The following is a 16479-nucleotide window of genomic DNA, read 5'->3' as shown; positions in this document are numbered from 1 at the left end:
AGTCCCACATATGTGGTATCCCCATACTCAGGAGAAGCAGCAGAATTTATTTTGGGGTGTCATTTCACATATGCCCATGGCATGCATGAGCAATATATCATTTAGTGACAACTTTGTTAAAAAAAAAAAAAAAAAAAGTTTGTAATTTTCCCGCAACTTGTGGCAAAATATAAAATATTCCATGGACTCAACATGCCTCTCAGCAAATAGCTTGGGGTGTCTACTTTCTAAAATGGGGTCATTTGTGGGGGTTTTGTGCCATCTTGGCATTTTATGGCCTTCAAAACTGTAATAGGTAGTGAGAAGTGAACTCAAAAATTTACGCCCTTAGAAAGCCTGAAGGCGGTGCTTGGTTTTCGGGGCCCCGTACGCGGCTAGGCTCCCAAAAAGTCCCACATATGTGGTATCCCCATACTCAGGAGAAGCAGCAGAATTTATTTTGGGGTGTCATTTCACATACGCCCATAGCATGTGTGAGCAATATATCATTTAGTGACAACTTTGTGTAAAAAAAAAAAAAAAAAATTTTTTTTTTTTGTCATTATTCAATCGCTTGAGGCAAAAAAATAAAATATTCAATGGGCTCAACATGCCTCTTATCAATTTCCTTAGGGGGTCTACTTTCCAAAATGGGGTCATTTGGGGGGGTTTTGTACTGCCCTGCCATTTTAGCACCTCAAGAAATGAGATAGGCAGTCGTAAACTAAAAGCTGCGTAAATTCCAGAAAACGTACCTTAGTTTGTAGATGTGACAACTTTTGCGCAAACCAATAAATATACAATTATTGACTTTTTTTTTACCAAAGACATGTGGCTGAATACATTTTGGCCTAAATGTATGACTAAAATTGAGTTTATTGGATTTTTCTAATAACAAAAAGTAGAAAATATCATTTTTTTTCAAAATTTGCGGTCTTTTTACGTTTATATCGCAAAAAATAAAAATCGCAGAGGCAATCAAATACCATCAAAAGAAAGCTCTATTTGTGGGAAGAAAAGGACGCAAATTTTGTTTGGGTACAACATTGCATGACCGCGCAATTACCAGTTAAAGCAGCGCAGTGCCAAAGTGTAAAAAGACCTCTGGTCATTTACCAGCAAAATGGTCCGGTCTGAAAGTGGTTAAAGATATTTGGTGCACTCAAAATTCATTCTTTTTTGTAGGTATATATTTAACCTCCGTCTGTTCCGCCCAACCACAGTGTACTGCAGATGGGTGGCCCGTACAGACACAGCCACGTGGCTGCACCAATAAATAACAATTCAATAAAAAAAGTGAATAGTAAGTGCACATCAGTTCATCATCCATTGGCAGTGGTTAATCTACAATTAACACCTCGGTGACTCCACACAGAAAACAAAGTGCCCGACCACCAGAATATGAGTCCACTTACCAGATGGCAAAGCGTGTACAGCATCCGGCTATGACCCAGCCGCAGCCTTTAGCTTGCACTGAGGATACTTTAGATAATACAGGACTGGGCCACCAAACCAGGAAAACTTGCTCTGTTTCGTAGGAATATACCGTATGTGGATGGTGTGGCACCAAACTCAAAAGAAAAGCTGCCCATAGTGTAATAACGCTCATAAATGTAATAAATTGTATTGCACTTGCATCATAAAGAGAATCATTCACATTAAAAACAAAAGCCGCCCGGCAAAGTACAAAGCCCGTCCTCCCAAGTAGCGTGGTGGCGTCACTGCGTCTATCGTCTATTTCTCAACCTGTCCCTCTCCTCATCTGTTCAGACTTTATTATTTAATTTTTTTATTTTTTTTATCCTATTGTTTTGCTCCATATATGTCCTTTTTAGTTTGTGTGTGTGTGTGTATCCCACGTTTGAGCTGCAGCCTATACATCTATTTCGATTCATATTTATTTGATTAATTAGTTTTTTGGGTCTAGCGCAGTTTTCTCTTTTCCAATTCGTGACCAGTACCTGCTGATCAGCTGTGTCCAATCACAGCCCAGAGCTCTGTTGACAAAGCACACAGGGCTCTGTACATAGATCAGTGATTGGACTGTTTCTGCTCCCTCCCAAAGCAGGAATATTTTTTTTTAGGAAAAGATTTTTTATTAAATCGCATTGCACCCTCTTAACTTAATCTCAATCTCTATCATCTCTCTTTTAGTTTATATATATATATATATATATATATATATATATATATATATATATATATATATATATAATTTTACATTTTTTTTTTTATTTTTATTTTTTTTTTAATTGGATATTTTATAGCAGAAAGTAAAACATATTGTGTGTTTTTTTTTTTTTTTTTGTTTTTTTTCCCGTTTTTATATTATAAAAAGCCCAGTGGTGATCAAATACCACCAAAAAGCTCTATTTGTGTGAAAAAATTATAAAAATTTAGTTTGGGTACAGCTTTGCATGACTGCACAATTACGGCCTCTCGCACATGATACTTATGTTTGAGCATAAATTTCTTTCAGCCATTTTTTAATGTATGTATTTGCACATATTTTCGTGCATATGAGCATTTTTGTGCGCTAACTTATTCTGATATTCACAATGCTAATGGACATTCGTGCAAATTTTGTGTGCAAATGCATGCATGAGGTGTAAATTACTGACCAAAAGTGCAGATTTTTTTTTCTGAATACACAGCGCTCGTTTTAATGGGCTGTATTTTAGCTCAGTAAAAAAAAAAGCTGTACTGATGCTTAAGCTGCAACAGTGTGCAAGCGGCCTACCAGTTAGAGGCGCGCCCCCCCCCCAAAACGAAACAAATTCTGTAGCTGCTTTTAATATAAGGACATACACCTGTCCAGTGATCTCAACCTAGCTGATTCTTCAGTCGGCTTCGGGTGCAGGTGATATCTTAGGTAAGGGGTACAGGCAGTAAAGCCTTGCGGCCTCACAGCCTGTTTCCTGCTGCACAGCACTGCTCCTTGTGGATGGTCCCAAAGTCTTCTTGGACCTGTGATTTGTCCCAGAAGACTGCAGGGGTAGTTGCGAAGAGTGGAAGTGGGTACCTGTCAAAAGCGGGTACTATCTCCTCCAATGAACAATGTAAACAAGCGTCTCCTTTTGGGTGGAGTTCCTGCTTTTAAAGTAGCACAGTGCTGAAAGGCAAAAAAGGCCTGGTCATGAAGTTGTGTGTGTGTGTGTGTGTGTGTGTGTGTGTGTGTGTGTGTGTGTATGGGGGGGGGGGGGTGCTTTGGAATATATCGAAGGCTCCTTTCACATTGCTTTGTTGCAAAAACGCATATGCATTTTTTTCCTGTTTCCAGTTGCCTGACATCAGCCTCAATCTGTGACATGAGACTTAATATGCATCAAAAGTGCCCCTGCGGGTGTGTTTTTCATTAATTTCAATGGGAGGTGCATTTTATTTATTTTTTTTCTGCACCAAAATGCAGCATGCAGGACTTTTAGCACTACGGACCCACAACTGATGGGTGTTAAGAATTCCAAAGGATTTTTATGGTCATTCAATCTTTCTAAGGCAAAAGAAAAAAAAACGGATTAGTGTGAAAGGGCCCTATTTATTTATTTGGGTTACAATCCTGGTTGGTTTTTAATGCTTTGTGGATAGTCACGCTCTGTCTTGGTGACTATTGTCACCAGTTTATTAAGTGAGGGAAAAATCCAACATTTCGCATTGCCACCAGCACAAGAATAGAGGAAATCGTCAGTGGTGACGTTGCTGCCTGTGACTAAGAGGGGAGGTTCTATGGTCACAGCATGCACTTTAATTTCATCACATCAGCAATTGTAATACTAATATATAATTTACAAACAATAGTTATTTCTGACAATCTAATGTACGATTACTTGAAAAATCTGCTGGCCGTCTTTTCACAACTTCCTGGATTCCGTGCATGCTTTGCAGCTCTGCAGTTTACATTCCATTACTAAGGACTACATATCCCATGGTACCTTGCTCTGCAAGCAGTGATTCCTGTACTGACTCCGCCTCCTCCTGAAACTTCCTCTCGGGACCCCTGTAGATCAGAAGGCGGGCTCTGTGAAATGTGACACAGCAATGCCTACTCACAGGACTCGGTGACTAAGAATACAATGAGTTACATGTGTTGGGAGTTTCTCAAAGTAAGTTTACAAACTTCAAGATCCCTCGGGTTAATAGGAGTAGGCTAGAAATAACTTAAATACAATGTGGAATGGAATCTGTGATTTAAAGTTTTGATTATAGATGCACTTTAAAGTGGTTGTAAACCCATTACAACCACTTTAACGTACAGGTAAGCCTAGATGAAGGATTACCTGTAGGTGCAACAGATATTTCCCAGACCTAAAAGGTTTAGGAGACATTTGCAGAACTAGCTGCACCGATGTTTACAGCGCATGCGCCGTAGACATGAGGTGAAGGTGCACTGAGCGCGCCCTTTTTAACGGCGATCATGCCGTTTGTGTTGACACCAGCGCGCATACTGGGATACAAATGAGAAAAATGCTGATGGGTTTTATCAGTTTGTTGGGATATCCAAAATTGAAAAACTTTTGGCTTTAGTTTTTTTTTTTTTTTTTTTTTTTTTTTTTTTTTTTTTTTTGTCCCCCCCAAGTATTTGTTGATTTTTCAATGTAAGATATTAAAACCCTTTTCAAAAGGTTATATCAGGAATACGATTGGTATAGAACCACTGGCCAAACATGGCCAACTTAATATAACTTAATCAGAACCCCCCCCATTCCCCACATGGGAGGGGGGGGGGGTTATAAAATGGGTCCTCAAGATTACTTTCTAGGGGCCGCAAAGGACCCTTTGCTTATACAGTACGGTTTCATAAAAGGAGGAAAACTTTAAAACGCCATTCACTCACAAATTTACCAATCACACACACATGTGCGCACGCGCCTTGCTGCCCCTCCTCAGTACCTGAAGGCCCATGCCTGAACACTTGATGTGTACAAATTAGGGTTGCACCGATACTAGTATCAGTGCCGATAACCGAGTATTTGCACAAGTATCGGTACTCATGCAAATACAGATACCTGAAACCAATCCTTTCAGGCTCTGCTCTTTGTACTGTCGATGGGTCTACCGGTGTTAAAGTGGTTGTATGGTCCATTTTTTAACTTTTACCTACAGGAAAGCCTATATTGAGGCTTACCTATAGGTACAAAAAATATCTCCTAAACCTGTACAGTTTAGGAGATATTCCCCTCGGTATGCGCCGCTGACTGCAGCGGGGCATGCGCATAAGGGGATTCTCGGCCTGAAAATCCGGCAGTGGCCGGCCGGAATGAAATCTCCCGCGCGCATGTGCGGGAGTGACGATATCACGGCTCCGGCCACTCACAGCGCCGGAGCCGCGATACCCGGAAGAAACACAGAGGGAGTATGTCAGCTCCCTCGGCGTGGATCGGGCCAGATGTTGGGGCCTCGTTCTAAGGTAAGCATTTCATAATGAGCTAGTATGCGGTGCATACTAGCTCATTATGCCTTTTGCTTTGCAGGTTTAAAAAAAAAAAAAAATGTGCGGGTTTACTACCGCTTTAAAGAAGTCTGGATGGAGCTGTCAAAAAAAATAAATCAGCCAGCAATGTTTATTCCCAACATTGCTCAGCCCTGAAACACTAAAATAAAAAAAATTGTTTTTTTGTACATTTCTGTTTTTTCATCTGCAGATCCAATGGATGAACAAATTTTCCCCTGCATAACCCTTCATTTATTCTAATCAGCCTTCATTGACTCCCTACTCTCCTGTCTTAATGATTTTCCTGCTTTTTTTTTTTTTTTTTTTCACATCTATTTTTAAACGATAAAAAATTTACTTTTTTTTGTTTGCTTTGTTAGTGAATATTTTTACACATATTAACACATTTCACATTGAAACAGCGCTAAATTTAAAAAAAAGTACATTTCATTTTGTAAATAACTTTTCAATGCTTTGTACTATTCCTGACAGCTAAAGTTAAAACAAAATCGTTGCGGTAGGTATTGGTAGTTGGTGTCGGCGAGTACTAAAAAAATATAGGTACTCATTGTAAAAAAAAAAAAAAAAAAAAAATGGTATCGGTGCATCCCTAATACAAATATAGTGATATGAACATGGGTCCGCTACCCACTACTCTGGGGAGAGCTGAGTGTCTCTCCAAAAGGAATCGGCAATATCAAGCCTTGGTTGCCAAACCAAGGCTTGATATTTCAAACTACTTTCGTGTTGTCATTATGGGATATTGTTTGTAGACTTTTGAGGGAAATAATAAATGTACCGTATTTATCGGCGTATAATACGCACCCTAAGTTTAGGAGGGAATTTAAAAGAAAAAAAACTTTTAGGAGGGAAGTTTAAGGAAAAGAAACATACATTTAAATGCCCATCAAATGCAGCCTTGTCTGTGTCATTTGCAGCCTTGTCTGTGTCATTTGCAGCCTTGTCAGTGTGTTTGCCGTTTAAAAATGGCGCCGCCGAGATACAGAGCGAATGTCCTGTGTATCTCGGCGGCGCTCGGTAGTTCTCGGCGGCCTTCGGGTATTTTCGGGCACTCTGCCGTTCTCAGCAGCTTTTGGCTTTCCGAGAATGGCCAAAGCTAGCTGAAAGTACCGGAAGCCGCAGAGAGCGTCAGAATGGTATAGAAACGGCGGGGGTTCGGCGTATAACACGCACCCCCCCCCCATTTCCCCCTGATTTTAGTGGAGGCAAAGTGCGTGTTATACACCGATAAATAGGGTAATGCATTTTGGAATAAGACTGTAACATAACAAAATGTGGAAAAAGTGAAGCATTGTGAATACTTTCTGGATGCACCGTGGATGTCTTAGAACTTGCAGTGTTCTTTGAACAGTAAAATATCTGGCTATAGTTGCTTTCTAGATTGGTCATGTGAAGGATTTCAAATACATTTTGTCTTGCCATGCTGGGGCATTACACAGGCTTTGTAAAATTGGCTGCTAATGTTTAGTGACTTGAGAGACTTGTTTAATATTTCACACCGGCTTAGAATTAGTAACAGAATAGCAGCGAGTCTTTCTGTCGCTCCATACAGCTCCTCAGTGAGCCCAGTGTCTGCTTTTGCATGTTTAATGCTGGGAGACGCGAGGCTTCTATCGGGCCCAGTGATTCTGCTGCACAATGGAACTCCATTAGCAAAGGACCTCGGATTCTGCTCAGGTACAAACACTGGAAATGAAATACTTTTACTGAACATTTTTTTTTTTTTTTTTTTTTTCTACTCAATACTTAATAGTTCAGAAAAATATTCAGTGCATCTCTGCATTACATGTACACTTCCCCATATTTCGTTTCTAAAAATTTTACTAAACCCACAACAGTATAATCAGTCTGCATACGCAGTAAAGCATGCTTGTTATACTCACTGTGGAACCTAAGTGGTTCTCTGCATTGTTTAAAAACAAAGTCTGATCCTGTTTCTCTGATCGTCCCCATCTTCCACAGTCCCCAATCCATCTGCTGATAGTACAGAGCCTTGGAGGCACTCTGCACATGCTCACTTAGAGGAGTTTTTTTTTTTTTTTTTTTCTTGGGAAGGTGAATTGGATAATCACAGGGCCCAATAAAGGGTCAGGGGTCTTGCAGCCTCATAGGACAGTCGGAGGAGAATGAAAACGTCTCTTGCAAGCTTTAACCAGACACTAATGGTCATAAGCTTGCTAGATGCTGCTGAGGAGGAAAGGTATTTGGCAGTTCAATAAAATTGCATTTGCATGTTCTGTGTACTGTGGGAGATCAGAGTGAATGCAGGCTCCTGGGTTTACTAAATCTCTAACCACTTCCCACCCGCCAGCCATGTATTGCGAATGGGCGGCTGGTGTAGGCAAAGTGATGTACCCGTACGTTGCTGCCCATTTCCAAGCAGCACCCGCTGTGATTATACAGCCTGTCGGCAGTTCCTAGCCAATGATTTACGGTCTGGACCTGCTGATTAGCTGTGTGCAATCGACACAGAGCTCTGTACAGAGACAACGATCTGTTTAGAGATTCATTGGTAAAAGCAGTACACATTTAACCCTTTGATTGCCCTAGATGTTAACCCCCCCCCCCCACCTCTCCAGCGTCCGTGTGTCTTATTGCCTGCCGCACTATCGCAATCCCGTTAAATCGCTGATCGGCGTTAGTGTATTAAAAAAAATTATTTAAATAGCTATCTTAGCTTGTAGTAGGGTTGCACTGATACCGATACTAGTATCAGCATTTACATGACTATCGGTACTTGTGCACATGCTCTGATGCTTGCTCTGATACCTGTTGCATTGGACCAAGCATCCTCAGCTCAGCAGGGGGACCGGGCAGCCTCGCAGATGATCCGTGCAGCCATGTTTACCATGTCAGTTTATGAATGGAGAGGACACTGTCCACTCTCCATTCATCTTCAGTGCAGCTAAGGCTGCGGAGAAAGGAACTAGGTAACCTGTCTCCTTCATCCATTTCCCAAAGTCCGCCCCCCAACAAGGTTAAAAATTGTAAGAGAAGAAGAAAAAGCATTGTAAAAAAAAAAAAAAATAATTAACTGACACAGTCCACGCCTCATCAATGCCAGTGCTGCATATTGGTGCCACTGTCACACGAAATTGGAAAGTATCTAATTGATACCAGTGAGTACTTGAAAAAAGTTTCAGCACTTGTACTCCTAAAGTGGTATCGGTGCAGCCCTAGTTTTTAGGAGTTATAACTTTCATGCAAACCAATCGCCACTATACAGTTATTGGGATGTGTTTTTATTTTTTTTTTTTTTTTTTTTTTTTTTTTTACCAAAGACGCTTAATACGTTTTGGCATAAATGTATAAAGTAATTTTATTTTTTTACATCTTTTATTGAATGTTTGTTTTTATAGCAGAAAGTAAACAATTTTTTTTTTTTTTTTTTTTTTTTATTGTAAAAAAAAATCACAAAAAAAAACCCAGTGGTGAACAAAAGAGCCCTTTGTGTGTAACAAAAATGATATACATTTTGAGAACAGCATTGCATGACGGGACAATTACCAGTTAAAGTAGCGCAGTGCTGAATAGCAAAAAAGGGCTGGTCATGAAAGGGGTAAAACCTTCCAGAGGGCAAGTGGTTTGTTGCATCTTCCTCCACTCAGACTTGGCTCTAGAGTGTGAATGTCTTGCGGAGGTGAGAATGTAAGAACCTTTTGCAAAATGTATCAAAGTGCAAAAATGTCATTTGCTTTGTTTCTTAGGGCGACCTGCTTTGCTTCTCCCAGATATTTGCTGTTGGGGGATCAGCAGGAACAGTCACAGTAACTTTCTACTTTTCTTCCCATAGACACCAAGCTGCTGGGGAGAAGAGGGTACGGAGAAGAAAATGGGCCATCAGCGGTCTGCATCCTGGGGTAGTGCAGATCAACTCAAAGAGGTACAGGACTACTTCCTAATGTAAAGGTTTTATTTTATTTTTTTTGCTTTGACTCTTCACAATACTCTTCCTTGAGGCTTTCTGTAGGTTTTTGGAGCTTAAAGTTTTTCTAAAAAAGGTTTTAAAATAAACATGTTATACTTGCCTGCTCTGTGCAATGGTTTTGCAAAGAACGGCCCTGATCATCATCTTTTTGGATCCCCTGCTGGCAGGCTTGCAACCACCCTGCCGTGTGCCCACAGTAACAAACCGGTTGCTATGGGGGCATGGGACAGGCTTGCTCCTGAGCCTGGCTTTTTTATGCTTTTACACATGGAGCTCTGCCAAGCTCTCTCCTCATCTCACTGACTGGGAAAAGGGTAGGGGGTGGTATAGGGGGTCGATCGATTATCGAAATGGCTGATTATTGGGGGGGGGGGGGGCTGATGCTTTTTTTTTTTTTTTTTTTTTTTTTCAAATAATTGCTGTCGGTCAGAAACTTACTGATGTTACCGATATTGGTCAGACCTTCTCCCCCTGTCCCCCCGCATGGTGCTAGCTGAAGTCTCTGCCAATCTGTTAGTGGTGCGGCGGGCAGCAGATTACATCTCTCACTGTCTGCCTCGCATCACTGCTGTTCAGTCCCTACAGCAGGGCCACCAAGGCTGCTCTTGACAGAGCTGCAGCCACAGGTGCGCAGAGAGATGGTTACGTCCTCTCTGTTCGCCCGCATGTGGAATTTTACCCGCTGAGATGTTGCTTGGGAGAGGCTGGCAGAAGTAGGGTAAGTAGCGACATGCTGCATCCGGGTGACTTGGTAAGTGACACGTTGCATCTGTTGGCAAGTGACGGAGATGTGCAGAATATTGGTCTGTAAGACGGAATCGGTCCCGAAAAAACACTATCGGTCGTCCCCTATGTAGCTAAAGGTAAAGGGGGTGGGATTAGGGTGAACATATTGCTTTGCTCCCCATAGGTAAGAGTTATTCCTACTTTGCTGAGCAAAACATTTTCACAATTGTCACTCCGTCTAGTAGTTTAATAAAAAAAAGATATATATTTTTAAAAGGCTTTGTGACTAAATAAATGTCACCCCCCCCCCCCGGTCCGCCACAGGTATAGATGGGACTTTCTTTTCATTGGATTGTAAAGTCAGTATCTCTTTATTTGAGTTGCAGAAAACAACAATTTTGGCATTAATCTCCCCCCCCACAGTCTTTCCTCCTGTTGAGGAAATGACTCATGATATGTCAAGTTCGCCTGCATATCAGCATACCAAGTATATATCTATTTTATGTGAACTATAATACATTTTACTTACCAAGTTTTACGCTTTTTTTTTTTTTTTTTTTTTTTTTTTTTTTTAACTATTAGACTATTTTTAAATTTCTTTTGAAGAGATGTCACCACAGGGTCACTCTCAAAACAAGGCCAGCGTTATAAAGGACCTACTGTATAAACAAATGATGGTTTCCAGTCATGGAAACCCAGTAGGTACCAATGGATTTTACTGGTGCTCTGTCTCAAAAGTTAACAGACGTGCATCCAATAAAAACGGCTTTTATTCACATTGATTCAATCCACCATATCAGGTTGGTATACATCAAAATCACACACCGAAAATTTTAAGTAAAAGCGTTGAACATTACCCCTACTAAGAAACTATCCAGTGTGTGTATGTATTTATATATCTTTATATTATTCTCTCTATATCTATATATAATTTAGGAGATGTAGGACTTTAAAGGTGCATAATGACAAAATATTGTATAAAAGAATATATACAATTTTTATTAAATGAACAGTGTCATAAAAGCAGTACATGCAATATAATCGTAGCCAAAGATGTATGCAAAACATCCTATGAATGACAATGATTTACTGTAGTCATGTAAATATTTTTTTCTACATGTTTCGCCATATGGCTTCTTCAGGAAAGAACATGGGGATTTGTTGATTGTATGTATGTGAGATATACTTGCACACTGCCTTGAAAAAGTATTCATACCCCTTGAAGTTTTCCACACTTGTCATGTTGCATCCAACAATGTAAATGTATTTTATTGGGATTTTATTTTGATAGACCAGCACAAAATGGCACATGAAGTGGAAGGAAAATGATAAATGATTTTCAATGTTGTGTTTGTAAAATAAAAAATACAGTATGTGAAGTGTCGCATGCATTTAGGGACATTAGATTGTAAGCCCCTTGAGGACAGGGACTGTACAATATACATGTAAAATGACTGCCCTATAATAAACGTACACTTCAATGCCAACAGAAATGAGCTGTAGAGGAGTTCCAGTACTCAATGTGTTTCTCTGATATGCTTCTTCAGGGGAGGGTTGTTCTAGCGGAAGACAAAGTAAATGTACTTGACGAGCCTGTACCTTTTTTTGGTGACCCATGTCTTGAAACGCTGCCTCTTCATTGCTCAAATATGCAACTTTTCTTAGTGGGTCAAATACCTTTGTCCGTGTCCGTCAGTGTCTCCTCCTGCCGGGCTTATAGGTGAAATGTGTCTTCTGTTCTGGTTCATACAAAACCTACCTCTTCCTGCTCTCCTTATGGCACTCTCGGTCAGTAAGCTTGTCACACTTCTGGCCAATAGGAAAGTGAGGAGACAAGGGGAAGACAACACATTGACCTGGAAGAGACTGGCCTCATCCTGGTCACTGTGCAGCCCACTGCTGGTAACATAGACGTTCCTGCAGGCCAAGTCCTTGGCTGCTGTATTATTCAATGCAAAGAAATGGCTATAAAACAGAATGGGCTTAACACACAAAAGGTAACAAACTACTGTGACAAATCACTATGTGAAAAGAGTACAGACCCCCCCCCCCCCAGCATGTTCTCATCTGCAATATGACAGGCTATGTCATTTTAAGTTGCCGTTTGGAATAGTACTTATTAACCAGGACCCCATACTTGTAATTTATTTTAAATATGTTACATTATAATAATGTGGTCTTTCAGCGAGCTATAATTATTGTAACATGATATCCAGAGCATAAATAATTGTTAGCTGTATAATCAAGCAAAGGCATACTTGCATTCGTTATAGATAATGCCTTGTTTTCTGGATGTTAAGAACACAGAGCTCTCTACAGACAGCAGCTAGCTACCGGTATTTTACTCCCTGCAAAGCATGGAGAAAAAGGGGTTACAAAGTCAGAATTTTTTTTTATCTTGATGCATTCTGTACATTAAGATAGAAAGCCGCTTGTGTGCAGCAGCTGCCCCAGCACCCCCTAATACTGCGGTCCCTCTCTATGCAGCGATGTCCACAAGTGTCTCAGCCGCCCTCCTGATTAGCGGAGACACAGCAATGGTGCCATTGGCTGTCACTGCTGTCAAAACTCAGCTAGCCAATTGAGAGGGAGCTGGGTTGTGGCTTGGGTCCCCCCATAGCAAGCTGCTTGCCAGAAGGTAGGAGCACAGAAGAGGAGGATCCAGCCAGCTCTGTGCAAAGTCACTGCAACAGAGCAGGTAAGGATAACAGGTTTTTTTTTTTTTTTATGGGAACAAAAGGACTTTACAATCACTTTAAAACCAGCACATTGCTTGAAGAAAACAAGATACTGCACACACAGTAAACATATTAGGTGCACAGTTAACCCTTTACCCCTAAATGTCAACCCCTTCCAAGCCAGTGTCATTAGTACAGTGACAGTGTATATTAATATTCGTATCAGATTGCACGCTGTGCTATCAGTGTCCCAATACAAGTAGCTGATCACCTCTAGTGTGTGTATGAATAACTTGTATAGCGCTACATATGCAAACTAAATCACCTCAACATTTAGGGGCAAAGGGTTAACTATGCACCTAATATTGTGTGTGTGTGTGTATACGTGTATACGATTGTGTGTGAATGAATAACTTGTATAGCACTACATATGCAAACTAATACATACACTAGAGCGGGTAAGCTACTTGTAGTGTAGTGGGACACTGGTGGCAATCTGACAAGAATATTAATATACACTTTCACTGTACTAATGACACTGGCTGGGAAGGGGTTAGCGGTGCACCTAATATGTAATATGCTTACTGTGTGTGTGTGTGTATAATATTATATTATATTATATTCCAGTATTTATACCAGTGGTCTCCAAACTGCAGCCAGGTGCCGGATGTGACCATTTGGTTGCCTTTATCGGTCCCTTGGGCACTATTCCACTAAATGATACCATCAATCGGACACTATTTTATTTTTTCTATTACAATCAATGATGGGGCACTGATACGGCGCGTTTTTCTACACCCACTAGTACCCCACCCCCCCCCCCCCCCCAAGCCTGAAAGACAGTAAGTTGTCCCCTTTTCTTAGAAAGTTTGGAGACCACTGATCTATACCATCAGTTTTAGATGCTATAACTTCCATGCAAACCAATCAATATACACTTATTGGAATTTTTTTCAAACCAGAAATCTGGCACTGAAGTGGTTAAAGATGCAGTATATCCTGCAATTACGTTTGGCTATTTGCACAGTAAAAATAGTTGTCTGTGATGTGTTCCCCTTCTCTGGCTGCTGCAGCATTTGTTGCATATCTTATTTTTACTGGAGCAGCAGTCTCCTGTCGGTGCTGCACCTTGTAGTTGTATCTTCAGTACACTGATCGCTGTGGATTGCTCGCCTTGCACTCCCTCCTTTAAAAATCTAGCATTTTCAATAAATGCAAGGAGCTCTGCGATTGGTTGAGGTGCGGATGAATGTTGCAATCTCCCTCCTCCTTTCTTAGTACACATTGAAATAATTGAAAAGACTGCAAGGCTGCTTATGAGCGGAGGAGGTGCGGAGTTTGGGACTGATCGGTGTATAGATTGTACTGCAGCCAGAACTAAAAGTCTCAGCACCACACACAGGTGTAAAAGATATGCAACAAAGGTTGCATCAGCCAGAGATACAGGGGACACTTCATTAGAGCTAACTTTTTACTGTGCAAAAGGCCATAAATCATTTATGGCGATACTTCAGCTTAAACCGCACTTTAGAAAAGTTAGATCTCCAGCCTGGCTGTGTGGTTTGTCAGTTGTGCCCGGAATAAAGACAGACTGAACACAATCCCAATTCTTTTGGCAGGTAAAATGGCTCATATACTTTGTATTTCTTCTTGATTTAACCTGTTTGGAGTTCACATTAAAACCCATTACTTGCCATTAATAGGGTCTTCGGCATTTTGCGTTTTTCTTTTATTGCACAATTGTTTAAAAAAAAAAATCTGGATCTCTATTCAACCCTCTTCATGATCTTAAAGCGGACCTTCAGTCATATATATATATTTTTTTAAACTTTCCATCTATTAAATCCTCTGACCTTGGTTTTAACTTTGGATAGTAAAATATTATTTTTCTGCCAGTAAATACCTTATACAGCCCACTTCCTGTTTCTTGTCTGGTCATTGGCCTAGGCTTATGACCTCATGCACAGCTCCCTCTCGAGAGTTTGCCAGGAAGGGAGGTGGGAAGAGTCGTCAGAGGGTCAATGAAAGCTGCAGAGCTGGAGTTGTGCCTCTGTGTGAATCCAGGAAGTGGACAGGCAGCAGCTACAGCTGCCCACAGTTAAAATGGTTGCAGTCAGACTCAGTGGGTGAGATTTCTGCAGCATATTGGGCATGTACAGAATTGCAGTATATATAAAATATGCAAAGTGGTTGGAGAGAAGCTTCAGAATGATCAATTATGTGAGCAGACTGCAGTTTGTTTAATCCAGCATTTCCTACAATTTGTATAAGTGCAGAGCAGTTCTCCTGCTGTCAACCCCCCCCCCCCCCCCCCCCAAAAAAAACAGCCTGAGGCTGCTGGACGCAAAATGCTGATAGCATTTTTGTGCCAGCCTCTAGTAGCGTTTTAGGAGCATTAGATTAGTGTTATTACAGTACTTGAAGGAAAAAAAAAGGTTGGCATTTTAGTTGCATTTAGAAGCAGTTAGGAGCATTTAGCTTCTTTTTCCTGCTGGTAAAACGTTTTACCACGCAGCAACTCTTCAGTTTGTTTTGGGGGGCGGGCAGTGTTCTCTAGTCCTGTCCTAAGGTGACAGTGCTTCCCTTTCATAAATGCTGTGCTGTAAGTGAGAGTTGTGTCTATAGGACTGGAAGTGTTGGGGCCCTTTCACACGGGCTGTCCAATCAGATCCGCCTTTCCGTTTTTCACTGATCGGACACTGCATTGTCCTCAATGGAGCAGCAGATCGCTGAAACTTGCCGCCATCTGATCCTGTTTGCCAAAAACAGACATTTGGTGGTCCTAATTCCCCTCCCTCTGGCAGGTTGGATGGAAGACGGGCTGTTTCTACCAGATTTCCCCATAGCAGAGAGCGGGACTGTGTACAATACATGGACCTGCCATCCACCTGCTTAGCGGGGATCAGCGGCGCAATCCCCCGCTGGGCAAACGGATTCCATTAGGCCAAGGGGCCTTGCTGGCAGGATCACCAGTTAAAAATAAAGAGGGAGAAAAAAACTTAGTGGTGGTAAACCTTAAAGCAAGCCATTTATTATATTGCGGCTTAACAATTCATAGATGTGATGGCTGCGTTCGTTTTATTTTTTTATTACGCTATTGTAAGGTGCTATTACAAGGAATGTCAACATCCCTTGTAATAGAAAAAAGCATGACAGGACCTCTTAAATATGAGATCTGGGGTCAAAAAGTCCTCAGATATCATATTTGGACTTATTTTTATTAAAATTTTTGTCATTTGGAAAAAATAACAAAAAAAAGTCCCTTTTAAGACGTATGGGGGAAGTGATGTTTTGACGTTGCTTCCGCCCAGCTATGGTATGGAGACAGGTGGGGGCCATCTTTGCCTCACTCATCTCCATACTCGGCCACAGATGGGTCCTGATTGCCTCCGCCGCTACCGGTGGCTCTGGTAAGTGGCGGCGGGAAGGGGAAGGGCCCCTCTCCCGCCGTCGAATCTGCTGCAGAGACCACCATTATCGTAAACAGAGCCACCGGCTCCAAAGATAGATACCTTGGTTGTGTCAGCGGCTGCTGCCATTACCCAGATATCCATCTTCAAAGTGCAGACGTATATGTACAGGAGCCGGTCGGCAATAAAGTAAATGTTCATATTTAAAATAAAATCACCCCTTGCAGCCCCCTGAGTTTATTCAGATGTTCACCCCCATATATCGCAGCTCTTCTTTACCCCCCCAACCATTCTACCATGGCAGGACTG

The 16479-nt window shown here is 41.3% G+C and overlaps 1 protein-coding gene across 1 annotated transcript in view; it reads left to right on the top strand.

The window, feature by feature from the left end:
• The window catches only part of GLCCI1 (glucocorticoid induced 1), a 136090-nt gene that overhangs the window by 62733 nt on the left and 56878 nt on the right, over positions 1-16479 (top strand). The window contains exon 3 of the mRNA XM_077490730.1: positions 9222-9311. Within this exon, the coding sequence (XP_077346856.1) occupies positions 9222-9311 (90 nt within the window). The remainder of the gene's footprint in view (positions 1-9221; positions 9312-16479) is intronic.

Source organism: Lithobates pipiens, unplaced genomic scaffold, assembly GCF_037356315.1.
Source record: "Lithobates pipiens isolate NorthernLeopardFrog02 unplaced genomic scaffold, aLitPip1_a1.2 Scaffold_19, whole genome shotgun sequence".
In the NCBI taxonomy this organism is placed as follows: domain Eukaryota; kingdom Metazoa; phylum Chordata; class Amphibia; order Anura; family Ranidae; genus Lithobates; species Lithobates pipiens.
This window is presented reverse-complemented; position numbering and strand designations above follow the sequence as displayed.